This window comes from Amphiura filiformis, chromosome 14 (assembly GCF_039555335.1).
Source record: "Amphiura filiformis chromosome 14, Afil_fr2py, whole genome shotgun sequence".
Classification (NCBI taxonomy): Eukaryota; Metazoa; Echinodermata; class Ophiuroidea; order Amphilepidida; family Amphiuridae; genus Amphiura; species Amphiura filiformis.
In genome coordinates, this window is record NC_092641.1 from 18742094 (window position 1) to 18758397 (window position 16304).

The window sequence follows — 16304 nt, forward strand, 5'->3', positions numbered from 1 at the left end:
CTTCAATTTTTGAGGCATTTAGTAACAGAAATCATTTCAATCACGATTCTCGTTAGTTACGATTGTTATGCGAGCGACGAGTTACAGTAACTGTATCGCCCACTGCACAGTTGTAAATCAAACACCCCAGTGTGAAATTCAAGTGTGCCAATTAAACGCACAATGTGAGTCACATAAGAAGCTACCACTAAACATTCGTATGTAAAAAAATAAGAAAAAGAGTAGCAATCTTTGAAACAGATAAGAGTAGAATTACACGGGAGGCCTATCACAGTGGTTTTCAGGAAGTGAAAATATGTTGGTACGGTTTTAATAGGCAATCAATTCAAGACACACATGTTTCAATATCCATCCTGTCAGCCTAATCCTCCTTGATTAAGTTGATATATAGGACCATTTTACAGAGACCTCCAAAATCCGCTTATCACCGAGAAGACTTGGTATTGTATTTCACTTCTTCCTTTCATACATTACCACCTTATTGCTTTTTGTGGTTGCGAATATCTTCTTCCCATTCCCATTCACTGCCAAACCAAAGCATTCGGATACAGTGGGAATGGAACAGATGAATGTCCCAGACAAACCTAAGCAGTAGATATTGGATTGTTTACAATCGCTAACGAAAATAATATCACTGTGGCAACATACACCACAAGGGACTTTCATTCCAGGATATTGGACACTGTGTAAACCTGTACCCTGCTGATCGACTATTTGTACCTTTGAACTGCCTGAGATGACAATGTTATTGTCTGATGTAATGGCCAAATAATGCGGTTCTACATTCACATTAAAACTGAGTAGATGGGTACCATCACTCTTGTGTTTGCTTATGTACTTGTTATTTGTTTCGCCTACAAGTATATTATTACTCTCGGAATCTAAACAGATCCCTGTTAGTTTTGCCATTGTGTTAATGTACTTGTCCCTATCTGTTGGTGCTACAGATAACCAACTACCACTGAATTGGCCATCGTTCGCATTGTAGCACTTGACATGGGATGTTTGATCTGACACAAAATACGTGCCTTTAGTGTATACAACACCTCGTGGAAATGACATTTGACCAAGTTGTAGTCCTTCTTTTGTATTGAGACTAAATCTGTAGCTCGTATTAACACAGTATATGTTAACCCGTGATTGGCCGTTTGCCACTGCTATATCTCCATTGGAATTGAGTGTAATGCCTCGTGGGTTTCCCAGCTTTTCAGTTATGGTCCATTCACTCCTCTTCCATACACCAATATCTGTAATAAACAATGATTTATCGTCAAGTAGGTCACTACTTCGAACAACTAAATGATTTCGTTATAACATTTCTTTGACAATAATTGATTTTTATTGCCTATTAATAGAATCAATAGAATGATTACCAGAGACCACAAGAAGTTTGTTTTTATAGATATATATTAATTGAGGCTCTGCATTCTGTTATCGATTGGCTCCAAACAAAGGATTTGAACCGGTGTCCTTTGTTTGCTCATAATGACCAACCACGAATAACTATAAACGGTTCTGTTATACTATATTGATGGTAGAGGGTGACGTTATCTATTCTCGCCGTGGTTTAATGTTTATACTTGTCTTTATCCATTAAACTTAAAATTATACATATATTAATTTGTCAAATTTTGTTCTCGACATAATTCAGATTGAGTTTTAAGTATCTGTTCAACAGTATTCTAATTGTGGACACCTTTTGTAACTTACCAGATGCTGAGGATTCCGAATGTACTGGTTCCTGACCAACACTAACAGTTGCTGCTGTTGACAAAAACAAATGGAAAATATATTATACTGCGAAAATCAGTGTCCGTAAACTTAAATCAAAAGCAATATATTAACCATAACCTCGTGAATAACACGCGATATGTTTAACCCAATCACAGATAATAACTTTTAAGTACGCGGACGCAAATGCAGGTTATTGAAAAAGTATAATGACCGCGTCTCGTGACGTAGCTCTAAAAGTACGCTTTACAATGATCGCGTTGCGTGACGTGGTACGCGTTCGAACAATTTACCTGTCCACCGTATTTGGACATCGCATGATTGGGCGTTGGTGTTATTGGTCGCTAGCCGTACACGTATATCCCTAATCGGCTATCCAATGTTTTTCAGGGAAAACACAAGATACGGTTAAAATTGCATGAAAATGTGCCGTAAGTTGAATTAAAAAGTGAAATGTTAGATAGATGTTGATATTTATATAGCGCTTAATGCCGTAAACAGCCTCAAAGAGCTTTACATTTATTCAGCCGTTATTGGAATATGTCGGAACCACGTTTGCAGCCTACAAGTGGCGCGGGGTCCATCAGTACAACGACTGTGACTACCCCTAACAGCTTCCCATTGCACCTGGGTGGGGTGTGGCAAGCGATGCAAAGCGCCTTGCCCAAGGGCGCAACACAATGGTGGGATGGGGAATCGAACCCAAGCACGTCGAGCAAGCTCTCGGATTATGAGTCCAAGGCCGTAACCACTGAGCCACCGTGCCCTCTTTATGACGGTTGTGAATGATTGATATTGCATCTAATGACTTTGCATTACCCCTCGGAATATCTCGTGGGGCGCAGCCCCGAGGGATATTCTTCGGTTCCAAAGCACAATATTTAGATTTCACAATATCCTCAAAATAACTGATTCACAGTCATTAACCTCTAAATCACAATATAAAATAACCAATAGAGGGGTCATTTTATGTTGCGTATTTTAGTAACTCATTTGGCAAGATGTGATTGGTAAGGAGAGCATTTAAAATAGCGGTCTATTGCTTTCCACTTGACAGACTTTAGCAGTATGACGACAAAAAACAAAATAAGTCTTTCTTTTCGTGATGACTTCGAGATATCGCCTTCGTTCAGTGACTGAAATATATATTTAGCATCTTCGCTCTAACACCAAATTGACTGATTCGAAGTGTTCAACGTTAATTCCCCTAGAAATGTCATTGGATCATAGGATTGTTTAGAAATCCTTTTTCATAATGTATATGTATGTTTGCAATGCATGTCGCATAACATAGCCCAGAACTGTGATGAAGATGAATGGTGCCAACTGCCAAGTGTCCTCCTGGTGATATAATCTCCGTCCGAAGAGACGACAATAGCTGAAGAGATGTCATAGCTGACCTTTATAGCACTCACAATGTCGGGAGTCGAAGGATGTCGAACATGCGAGTCAAATGCTTTAGCGAAGTCTATAAGAACCATTGCCTGTGTGAGATTCCTTTCCTTCATTCCTCTATTATTTTCGTCAATGCAAGGATCGGGGCCGTCGTAGAGCTTTTATCTCTACAGCTATTTTAATTCCAGTGAAGAATATAATCTTTTTCATACTTTTGTATATCTTTGCTCATATGCAGGGAAGGCTAATCCTCTGTAGTTAACTGGTTGTGAGAGGTCTCCTTTCTAGGGGATAGGAATGATGGTACTGAATGACCACTGACTGGGGATCTCATGGCTAATCAATGCTCTATTGCAGATTTTCAAAAGGCTTTTAAACTGACTTGATTTCCTGAGTTCGAGCGTTATCCAAACACAATGCTCCTCCTGGTTTAGCTTGATTGAGAGCTGATTTCTTTAAGTGTGAATTGGAAGGGTGCATTCATACACTGGAAAGATGTCAATGTCAGTGTCAGGAACTGAAGGCTGTTTTCATGAGTTTCTGAAAGTGAAGTAGCCAGGAAGCATATTTTAGTGTACCTGCGAGCAGCGCTGTTTTTGTTTCTTTTCTCCCATATCATAAATAACTCTCCATGCCTCAGTTTGCATGTTGGAAAAAGAAGCATTTCGTATCTGTCTAGTAGGTTTCTCTCTGTGAGATATGCTTCCTTAAGCTCTTGACGGGGTTTGATGATGGCATCTCCATTAATATATTGTTAATTGCATTTTTGAACTTCTTTCTTGTTGCTTGTGCGATCCGGCTTTGGGGCGTGCTTTTGAAGTTGTTCTTGGACTTTTGGGTAGTACATCTTTGGCTACATCCAGCTGCAAGCTGCTGCCCAGGTGGTCATATTTCTCCTGTGTTGGTAGAGTCTTGTGTTCATCCTGTAAAGGATTCAAACGATTAACACCTCTACAGTATATCTTTCCTGGGGCTCCTGATCCAGAAACAAGGCTTTGATGTTCAATGAGGGAGACCTGGTGTTTAATTTCAGAGCACGTACGTAGACTAAGGCGCACACTTTTGCTGTAAAAATTTTGTGGTCAGATCCGACTGTGAAAAGGTAAATTCTGACAAAGTTTATGAACTCTCTGCAGAAAAGGTTAAACTTAAACTCAGTCAATTACTAGCCTGTGAGTCTTAATAGGCCTTTACCGATGAGGGGAGAAATTTGATTTGTTCATCTACAGCAATGTAATCTTTGCTTGAGATTTCTATAGATGTAAAGCACAAGGATGTTAATTATGATAGCCCTTATTATATTATCACATACAGCCTGTCTCCAAAATTGTGCAAGTGGAAAGCGCCATCTATGGCAATTAGAAAACACTGTTACTTACATAAACGTCAAGAGAGCAGTCATAGCTTTCAAATGCCGTTTGTTTCATTCATTTTAGTTTCGGCAATCCAGAGATCTGCTTCACTAAACACGAATGTATGAAAACCCTTTTGTGCCACTTTTAGAAAATTAAATAGAATGTTATACGAAATACCTGTATCCAAATACCTGTTCAGTACTGTTAATAAAAGAACATTTATTTGTAGGATTAAAAATGATTATGTAACAACAGCTCAGTAAAATGCCAAACGTATACGATATGCAATATTTTGTTGGCACGATTTTTGGCACAGAGTGTGCAATATTTGTTGGTCTTTTTGAGTGACATAGAGAACAGTATTTACCATGATAAAGTCATTGACATGTACATGTATTTTTAATTTTTCTGCAGAATGTGAAATATTTATTTATATTTTGATCTGTTTCAAGTGGAAAAAGAGCATCATTATACCTGTATCATAATAAAACAGTAAAAACAGAAAAAAAACTTGATGCTATCATTGATTTACATCATGTATAGCCTTCTTCCCTGGTAAAAGTGACACAATTGTGATTTTACCCCTTCATTCTTAAGTAAACATATCTCACGATTAAAACAAGCAAATTGAACAGAACAAACAGCATTTGAGAACTAAGACTGCGCCCTTGACGTTTATGTAAGCATCATGTTATAACAGTATTTAATTGTCAAAGAGTGCGCTTTTCACTTGCACAATATTTTTGAGACAGGCTGTATGTATTGGGGTTAACAAACATAGATTTTGCATAATATACCGCGCCAAAAAAGTATCCTTACACTTGGAAAAATAATGACAATTTCAAAACTGAACCATATTGGGTTAAATTTGTTTTTGTAATAGATGCACTATCTAATCCTGTATTATGACACCACATTGAATCCAATGTGACCTCAAGAAGTAAAGTTACAAGCAACTGAATAGACCAAGGTCCAGTTTTACAGACTGGCCTATATAAGGCGCAAAAAGATTCCAACAAGCGCAACAAAGAGACAACACAGTTTCTTCAATGAAGCTTTATTTAAAGCAGTGTTTATTTCAGATTTTTACTACTCTGTACTTTTCATAACTTCCATTTCATTTGTCAGCTCTTTTGTTTCAGTATTCTTTTGTTCCTTTTGTTTTAAATTAAGGCACGCACAAATTAGCCATTTACCACTTTCAAACCAGATGTCTAGTCCGTGGAGTTTTCAATAGGCGAGTTTGTCACTTTTAAAACTGGAACTTCGTCTATTCAATGGGCTGTCAAAATGTGCCGGATCTATTAAAAAAAACAAATTACCCCAATATGGTTCAGATTTGAAATTGTGATTATTTTTCCAAGTGTATGGATACTTTTCTGGAGCAGTATATAATATGCCTATACCAAATACAAACTTACAAACAATCTGTGCCTTGAATGGACTCTTTGTGATATCCTTGTCTGCGAATTTGATGACTATATCGTACTCTCCTTGTGTGGTTGGGAAGTATGTAACGCTACAGGTGCCGTCTTTGTTATCAACGCAGTTGATCTTTGCCTTTGATGGCCCTTCAATGGCAAGGGATAGACCACCTGTAAAAAAGTAAAAACATTCACGTAACAGCTGACATACTTTCTCAAAGCTTACTACCCCTGTATTTATTTTTTCTGAAATTTAAGGAGTGTTTAGAAATACTTTGGTGGTGGAACTGGACACTTGGAAACTTCTAGAGTCAATATTTTTTGACCCAGCAACTGGCATCGATTTTCCACAAAATGCAAAAATCAATTTCTTACTCGCAAAAGCGTTGACTATGATGGTGAAAAGATCACTTTTTACAAAAAAACCTCTATTTTAAAGGCAAATTCCTCAAGCAGTATTTTGATCATTTTATCAGTATTTCGTAAGCTATTGATGTATTTTGGTGTCAAATTTAAGTTACGTAACTATTCATTAGGATTTTTCTTTTAAAATAAGAGGTTTTTGGAAATTCGAAATTTTCACCCCCACGGCCAGCGCTTTGGCGAGTAAGAAATTGAATTTTTAATTGTGTGGATAATTCTGAACAAAATAGACCCTGTTAGAATTTTGAAACCCTAGGGGTGATTAAATCGATGCTAGCTGAGGGGCTATATTGGTCTTTGTTCCAGCCGTCTTGTGCTCATACGTGATGAAGGGGTACATTCCAGCTTGTGACCGAGACTAGCAATATGTACGCCGTATAAACGCACGGTCTACGCACCACGTATGGAACATCGCCATCTCTCTCATGTCTCAAACTAAACTTGAAATCTGAACGTGTGCAATTACAGAAAAGCGATTTTGAGGGTTGTTTTCGCCATTGTTTCTGTGCCGAATTGCATATGTTTGTGTACCATTTGCATTTCGGCCTTTGTGTGGCCGATTGCGATGGTTTAAAGTCGTGGTTGAAGTTAACGTTGATAATAATCAAAATTTCAAGGAATTTTGATCATAATTTGATTGCTTTTTAACTTAATTTAGTCTAAAGTGTTTACTACACTGGATCAGCATTAGTGCAGTCACAGGATCAGGCCAATCCAATTCAAATGTGCTTAACAACAGCCAATTAAGGTCATAGCAAACTGCAGACTGGTTCTACCCGACTATAAGACTCAATACTAACCAGCTCCTGCATCCTTTGTATTGATGGTAAATTCACAAGGCTCACCACAGATTCCATGCGTCAGACCAGGGCCAAATACTGTCACTTTACTGCTCTTTGGTTCATCTAAGGGAACTGGGCTGGCCTTTCTGTAATGGCATGAACAAAACATGTAAAAATAAATGAAAGATTTGTCATATCGCACTTTAAATCACACTGATTCTGCAAACTTACCACATAATATAGTTGAACAAAACTTCACAGATGTCGAAGACATCTGTGATGCCATCATGAACACAAATTGCCTGCTTATGTTGTTATGTAACCATTCTTGACTGAAGTTTTTGCCAATTGAATTGTCTAAATATCTAACACTCGCTTCGCAACGTAAGCGCTCCGCGCTAGAAATCGGAACATCATAATCAGTTCCAGCAGATATCAAACAAATTGGTTCTAGAGTGAACATCATCACTTTGCATTATGTTCTGATGAGTGTAGGTCGACAATGTTAATAAACAACAATGCTTGGATAAACCAAGTTCATTTTAAATATATTACAGCTCCCTTCTTGGTTGAGCACTTACCTTACTTGGATTTATTCACAGTCTGTATACCTACCTTCCTCGAGTTATCAGTAATTTAGGTTATGTTTTCTATTGTATCTCTAAATGTAATGATACGAAGTATATAAAAGCATGTTTTCAGAAACGAAATGATGCAAGGAATCCAACTAGAATAAAAAAATATAAAGAAATAAAATCTTACCGATGGATATTGGTTCACTAGGTTCACTCGGTTCGCTTTTACCTCCTGCGTTTTGAGCAGTTACACGGAATTGATATTTGGTCCCTGGCTCAATATCACTTGTAGTATACTCTGTAGAAGTCACCTGGTATTAAAACACAAAATGTCAGTTGAATGCGCTTATTTGTACCTGTCCATATAACACGTCTTTTTTGGACTGTGACCCAAATACTTGAGAATCTATATCCTGTAAAATCCATTTCAATGTAAAAACGAAAACCAATCATGCAAGAGTTTGACAGAAAGAGTTTCCATGTTGTTTGGAAATGATTTGCCAGGGGAAGGTTTTTCCTGAAGTCCTGTTTTCATGATGATAATACGGAGGAGACCAAAATATCGCCTTAAAAACGATCGAGAACAACCATAACCAAATTTATAATTATTCAATTTGGAAGACAAGTACACAAGCGGGGAAGGAAAGAACAGAAAACAAGAAGGTCAAAAGGTAAGCTTACAATACGCATTGGTTAGGCCCGGTGGCTAGGTAAGATTAAATTTTCATTTTACAGCAGAGAGAAAGTCTGATATAAATAATAATAATAATATTGAATGGCTCTTTTTCGTGTGATACAAGAATATATTGCACTCGGTAGAAAAATATATTCTTGTATCACTCTTAAAGCCATTCAATATTATATAAATATTGCGTAACATGTCATTCATGTCAAGTAGTATTGAAGCCAAGTACAAAAAAAAACGCCTACTGCACATTGAAACCAATTATAGCCTTGGAACATGTTCTAGTGTTATATTGAATAAGGTGTACATTGTTTGCTGCTTGTTATTGTTTGCTGCTTGTTCTCATCCTATTGGATTGTATCTGCATTTTTAAGCAAATGCTTAATCAAATTGATACCGCTAAAGAAACTTGAAACAGGGTCAGGCCAATATGAAACAAGTATATGCCAAACATACCGCAGTAAGAGTGTTCAAGCCAGTGGATAACGTTTTTTAAAACATTTTTTTTTAAATTATTAAAATAATTTTCCAATTTTAGACTCCCGTTACAACCTAGGTATTTTGGAATATTGTTAAGGTAGAGTCTACAGTGGGTGAAGTAGTTTTCTGGTAGACGTATGACTCAGAAACCGTAGGCTTAATTGTGTATTTTAGCGTTAATTTCTGCCTTTGGTCTTTATATTATTTTATCAGGTGCCTACCGTATTCCTGTGCAGTTTCAAACACCACTTTCCACGTTTTTCATCCCATTGGTCAACCATATATCCACTGACTGGTGAGCCGTTGTTGTTCTTTGGAGGTGACCAGGTAATCTTGAGTTTAGCGTTGTCAATGATCTCAGTTTTAGGCTTTTCGGGTGAATCAGGTTTGTCTACATGGTAACAAGTACGAATACAAGAAAACATTTTACTACATGTATAAACTTTCTTATTTTATCATTATCTAAATTCATGTACATGACTCAAAGTGATTATTACTGATACATGACATTGACTCAACCTACGGGGCGCTACTTTTCTGCCCTCTATTGTGTATGACATTTTTGGTACTGTAACGCCGACAATACGTCCATCTTGTGAAACGTTATTTTGACAAACTTGCAGCTCGATTGCCTGCACTATTACTCTGAGGACGGTTTTATGCCTCCAGGTGTACATACAAATAGTATGTGAAATTCGGGGCTTCAGTTTAAGCTTTCAGAAATTATTTTACAGGATAATATGGTTTGCAGTACAAAAATATTTAAAATTTACGCACTGATTACATTCTTTGGAGATTTCGCTGTAGCTCCTTTTGCCCACATTTCCTGTGCACTGCCAATGCCACTATCTTGGCTGGGTTGGTTCTGTGCACCACTGTTGTTACGCCTATTGCTCCCCTCACTGCCACTGCGATGCTTGAACATTTCCTTTGCACTGCCAATGCCACTATCGTGGCTGGGTTGTTTCTGTGCACAACTGTTGCTACGCCTATAATTGCTCCCCTCACTGCGATGCGGGGACATTTCCTGTGCACTGCCAATGCCACTATCTTGGCTAGGTTGGTTCTGTGCACGACTGTTGTTACGCCTATTGCCACTGTCTGTTTCGCTGCTAGGTACATCCACCACACTCGCTCGTCTTTTCTGTTTTTGCAATGAAAATATTAATCCAATTTGATGTCATTTTCATTTGCGTTTATTGCTGCGTGTCCTACTCTACACTTGACCCTTTTTTTCTCCGTTATTATTTTCCGTTTGGACAATTGGTATGGATTTAGTTGCTCCCAATGTTTTGTTATTGCAGCAATCTTTGCATCTGGGAAAACAACGCTGCAGCAAACTTGATATTTTCAATGTTACAACCACAAAACAAATAAAGTGGCTGTAACTTACATCCACGGGTATACACCACGAGTGAGCCCTTTGATTTATGGTCAATAATATTCGGGAACGAGCTCAACTGATTAAATCGGATCTTCTCTGGTTGTGCACAAGTGTCTGTTTTACATGTGCGACATCGCAATAAAGCTGGTATTATAGCTTCAGTTGGGTAACCGATTATAAAGGAAACGAAAGGAAACAATGGTATGTGTACCTTTGTTCACGAAATGAGACAATGGCGTGCTTTTTGTAAACCAGCATTCTTGAAAATGATTGTTGACTTAACACGGTTTGGAAATAATTTCTTCATATTTTTGGTGTTATCTGTCGTTTACATATCCTTCCTAAAACACAAAAGTGCGACCCTCTCCAAACATCTAAATTAGCTAAAAATTTAGGACATGTTACAAAACTATATTTTCTAGAACATATTTAGAATAGTTTAAATGTAGCTTGTACCGTTTTTTTGTGGCATCCTTCAGAACGGAGCGGTCCGTTACCAATATAGCTCAATATTTTCGGTCAAATCTCCATTCAATTAACACGGGGAGTTGGCTAGCTATGAGCTAGCTATGCTTTGCCCTCACTCATATTCTACGAAAGTGCGACCCTTCTGAACATCTAACCTAGCTGTAATTTTAGGTCATGTTAGAGAAATATATTTGCTAGAAGTTTGGAGAATAATTAAAATATTGGCCGGTTATTTTTCACACAGTGATGTTAACTAGGCAATGCCCATATACCTATAACATACACTGTTTGTAGAGGTCACGCGTCAATGGTGAGAGCACTGTGTATTGTGTATAGGAAAACGGACAGTAACTGCAGTATGTACGGCTCATTCGTAGTGTACGGCTATCGATTTGCGCGTTCACTTCGACTTCTAGAAGCTTTCATTGCAGAGAACCATCACGTATCTTAACATTCGCCATTCTATCTTACCTTGAAACTGGGGCCTGTTATTCCGTTCCCCGTCCCAACATTTCTTCATCAGGTTAATAATTCCCTGTCGAACATCAGATGGAATGGCATCAGATGGAATAGCATCAAGGTCTGGTCTCTCTCCATTCTCCACTTTTCTTCCAATGGTATAGGAATGGGAATCGCCATCTAAGTGACACAATATATTGAAGGTAATCATCACAACTTCTCTTTCACATATGAAGACCTGAGCGCAAGAAGACCATAAGTCCATTTGGCCCCTCAACATGCACACACTAAAGTTGTATAGTTTGGTAATGTTTTATACATGTTCAGGGGCCAAAACAAATCTTTCACAACCTTTCATGATGTTTTCACCCTGGAACATGTATTAAACATTATAAAACCCTAAGAAACTATACGTAACTCTAGTGTATACATGTTGAGGGGCCAAGTGGACTTACGGTCTTCTTGCGCTCAGGTCTTCATATAGAGCAGCGGTGTCACGGGGGAGCGATCCTCATATTTCACCCACCCTCCCCCAACCGAAAAAAATATTTGGTTCAAGAAAGTTAAGTAAGACATACAGGGTGTGAATGCTATTACGGAATATTGTGCTGAAATAAATACTACAGCAAAAATGAAAATACAAGTGAAAGAATTAAAAGTTGCAAAAAGAAGGAAATACATTTCGTCGGATGCATCATACACTGTTCTATTTAAGAAAAGGACTACGAAGGGTAGTTATAATGAATTTATAATGCACGGGAAAAGAATACATCATAGTTTTGAATGAACATGGCACTAGAAGCATAGGGATATTCTATACTGCATACAAAACGTTTCCGAACACGTAAAACAACAGCAATATCTTACAGACACTAGAACATAATTTACCAAATGAAGAAACCAATAGATGGAAAAATTATACCTCATTCAACATTATGCGACTTTATTTGCCAAAGTTATACCAATTTGAATTAAAAACGAGAGTATTTCAGGAGTGACACATTTACACAGCCAGCCATGATGCAGTCATGTCTACAGTAGAATTCACCACGACCTTTGCAGGACTTTTAAGTCCCCAAGATAACACTCATTGAAAACAGCTCAACTGATTAAATCATATCTTCTCTGGTTAAATATACACAACATATGTTTCTGCTTTACACGTATAATGGAGCAATGAGCTGGTATTATAGTTTCAGTTGGGTGAACGATTATAAAGCGAACGCTAGAGAACAATTCTGTGTGGGCTTTTGTTTACGAAATGAGACAAAACTCTGCTTATTGTTAACCAGCGTTCTTGAAAATGAGAAGCATGGTGGTTTGCAGACTTAATACGGTTTGGAAATAATTTCTTCATCGTTTACATATCCTTCCTAAAACACCAAAGTACGAATATTTCCAAACATCTAAATTAGCTTAAATTTAAGACATGTTACAAAACTATATTTTCTAGAATTTTAGAAGAGTACTTTTAATATTGGCCGGTTATTTTTCACACAGCGACGTTAAGCATACTTCTAACATAGGCCATTTGTAGAGGTCACGCGTCAATGGTAAGAGCACTGTGTATTGTGTATAGGAAAACGGACAGTAACTGCAGTATGTTCTCTCGAAACACGCGAATTATGAGCACGGCGAGTGAGTGTTGATCTGTCACGCTATTAATGAATCAACCTGAAGGAGGAAAAAGCACGAATTTGTCACTTTAAAAAAAGTTCTCTTTTCCCATTCAATTCGGTATAACCTGGGGAAATAAAGTCGCATTGTGCCAAATGATGTTTGGTTTGCTAACATTTTTTTTTAAAGATATCAATGAAGCACAGTTCATTTAATAAACTTACATGCTTTGTATGGATCCTCTCCACTTGCGAAATCATACAACGTGATCCCGAATCTGCACACAAATCATAAACAAGCAAAATAATTATATATAGGCCTACATATAGATATTCCTCTTTTCATCAAGATCACATCGCTGCGGGTTATATTGATATCAGAATCGGTTTACTGCCTTTAATTTTCAACGCCCCGCCAAAGTACGGGGTATTCTCATGATTCGTTTATCTATCTCTAAATGTTACTTGGAGAGGGAGTTTTTGGTGTTTGGTGTTGAGTGAGCTCGGAAGCAGGTGATTTTGGCCTGGGTCATTTTAGTGACCCTAACACTGTGCATATGAGATGTGGGTTCAAGAGCCATTATAGTTCACTGCCTGATCAAAAAGGAACTTGCAGCATAGTCTTTGTCCTGTATGTAAGTACTAATTGACACCCATTAAGGGATACACAATTCCGTAAAAACGATATTAGTCCTAAATATTTGAATACCTACGCAAATACATCACATAATCTATCTGGTTTGACCTTTCCCGTCAAAATTTCTGGAGGGATGTGAGTAATTGTTCCTTTCATTCCAGAAGCAGCTTTGGAGGTGTTACTGACTGCTAAACCAAAATCTCCAATCTGATAGAAAGAAAATATGGATTATAAATATCATCAAACAATTAATTAGGAGGTATGACAAAAAATTATAGTGTACATAAGCGTATTTTCTTTCAGGATACCCAAGATTCACCCATATCTGGAATAATATCACTATAAACAAGAACATCATGCACCAAATTTTGCCACAAAGACGTCGAGTGGCTGCAGCAGCATTCCTCTTTAAAGTGCACACCAGCTTGTGCCCACAAGATCTGAAGGCACTGCTACCAAAGTCATTTGAAGTCAGATAGCTACGTATATACTTGTGTTTTATTCTATCATGATGATGTGACACATCTCTGTGGGAAAACGCATATTAAAATAACCTACTTTTACTTTTAATCCTTCCACAAATACATTCAGGAGCTTCAGGTCTGCGTGGATGATGTATTCTGGCTTCAGAGTATGCAGGTAATTCATACCCATGCACATATCATGTACCATTTTGATCTTCCGTGGCCAGCATTCACAATGCATCAAAAACTTCCTGTTGAAATCTCGCAAATTGCCATCGGTGTAGTATTGCATAACGATTTTCTTTTCATGTTCATCAATGAACCCCATAATACGGACTAGGTATGGACAGTTGATAACTCGCTGCATCTTGTTGGCTTCTTTGTAAATATCTTCCTTTGAACTGTAATTAAGGAAATCACATATCAAAATGTTACAAACAATAAGAATAAAAACCTAAAGTAAATTGATTCACCGTCACCTTGCATGACAAATAATTGAAGGAATAGCAAAATCCAAAATTGGTAAACACAAACAACAGTGCTATGATAACATCGACGAATGGAGACAGGAGTGTTGAGACAGGAAATATCAACATACGGTAATGGACTATAAATCAAACTAGATGTTTTTAACTAGTTACCTAGTTGTAGTGACCATTTCCCATTATATTGAACATAAAAATCTACTAAATCAGCGAAATTGAGTACCGCTATTTAAATATCGTAATAAAATCATTAAAAAGGCATTAGATTAAAGGCCGTGGTAAAAAAAAAGGATAGGCCTTAATTTGAAGTTCATAATAAACATTAGTATAATCAGATAATATAATACATTTTTTTTATTTACAATCACACTATCTGTAAAATGTGAGTGGACGCGGCGAATCAGCCGTAAACTCGGCAAATTGTATTCTGAGTTAAAGTGTAAAATGTATGTGAAGGTCGTATTCATAGGTGTATCAATTCGTTGCGACAAGTATCTTATCAAACGCTGTTTAAATCAATCAATAATACTACTGTTGAAGAGGATAATAAGCTTCTACCTATTTCTATAGAATAGTTCTTGTCTTTGTTTGCTTTGGCTAAATCCTGTTCAAGTGGTAGATAACAAAGCATTGTATTTTGTCTAGGTATGTATAATCAACAATGAACTATGAGAGGATATTTCTGAGCCTCGTTGACTTGGGGATGATTTGAAATGACCGCCAATTATGACTGTTGGATATTTATTACCAGAAATGTAGAAAAAGAGAGACATGTAGAACCGATAAAAAATACAATTTTGTCGAAGGAACAGAGTTCAACAAATCATAAACCCGCTTTTGGATATCATTTGAAGTCAAATGATATACCATTTTAAAGCTTATGGTATATATTTTATAAACACGAAATAAAACAAAATTGACCGGGCCGACTTTACGGCTGATTCGCCGCGTCCAGTCACAAATAATTGGTTACTACGATAATCAAAATGTTGTAATTCTAATTTTAGTTAAAGAAGTCAATAGATTCAATTTCTTCTTCAACTCTCTCAATCGATACACAACTTAAATCATCGTAATATATGATGAGTTGATAACAAAGGCGATACTTCAGCTGTTTAGTTAATCGATTTTGTATGTCTCGCGGGAAATTGATGGTTGGGGATGCCTCAACTATACGAGTATGTATGGAGTAGTGATAAAGCATTTTTGAGGAAGCTAGACTTGAATTTTGCGGATCCAAAAGTGCTGAAGTAACTGAGGACTTCAGCAATATGTTGCTGACTACTTTGGACGGGGCGCCTAAATACTTACATGTCAGACTCAAACGCCTTGATGACTACACGTCCCAAAACATTGTGATTCATCAGGTAAATAGTTCCAAACCCACCTCTCCTCAGAAATTCTTGGTTACCAAATTCATTCGATTTATAAATCGTCAACCCTTGCACAAGTTTCACTAAAACAGAAAGAATGATGAATTAAAGTAAACCACTCTCAGTATTTTATGTTTAGTTTGGTACTTATCATATGAAATGCCGTCATTTTTTTTTATTATTTTTATTTTTTGCCGTAAAATCACAACATTTTGATACTAATTTGGAAGAAAGGTTACTAGATTCGATATTCGCATTGTTTAGGTATAAAACAATTTATATTTGTACTTCAATTGTGTAAATCAACCACAATTTTATGCTGTGTACTTTTAAACACTCGAAAATGACATCTTAATTCAAAATTTAGTTTTAAAACAATCTTTGAAAAAAATGAAAACCTCATTCGTTTTTGAAACTGCCATAGGCTTTGAGACGTAATAATTTTTTAGCCTAATACTGAATCAGGAATAACAATGAATAAAGGGTAACTACCATGACCTCCCAGGAAAATCAAGGAATAAAATTGGTACAATTAGGAATCTGGCTGGTGTTCCTTGCTCAGAAAATG

General features: G+C 37.1%; 1 protein-coding gene across 1 annotated transcript in view; it reads right to left on the reverse strand.

Moving 5' to 3' along the window:
• Window positions 1-16304, reverse strand: part of LOC140169250 (uncharacterized) — a 32723-nt gene continuing 16419 nt past the window's right edge. The window contains exons 3-13 of the mRNA XM_072192507.1: window positions 15675-15819; window positions 13973-14279; window positions 13491-13621; window positions 13003-13055; window positions 11145-11341; window positions 9628-9994; window positions 9100-9241; window positions 7129-7256; window positions 5903-6076; window positions 1711-1764; window positions 1-1247 (exon numbers count right to left, since the gene is read on the reverse strand). Coding sequence (XP_072048608.1) covers window positions 451-1247; window positions 1711-1764; window positions 5903-6076; window positions 7129-7256; window positions 9100-9241; window positions 9628-9994; window positions 11145-11341; window positions 13003-13055; window positions 13491-13621; window positions 13973-14279; window positions 15675-15819 — 2495 coding nt within the window. The 3' untranslated portion in view covers window positions 1-450. The remainder of the gene's footprint in view (window positions 1248-1710; window positions 1765-5902; window positions 6077-7128; window positions 7257-9099; window positions 9242-9627; window positions 9995-11144; window positions 11342-13002; window positions 13056-13490; window positions 13622-13972; window positions 14280-15674; window positions 15820-16304) is intronic.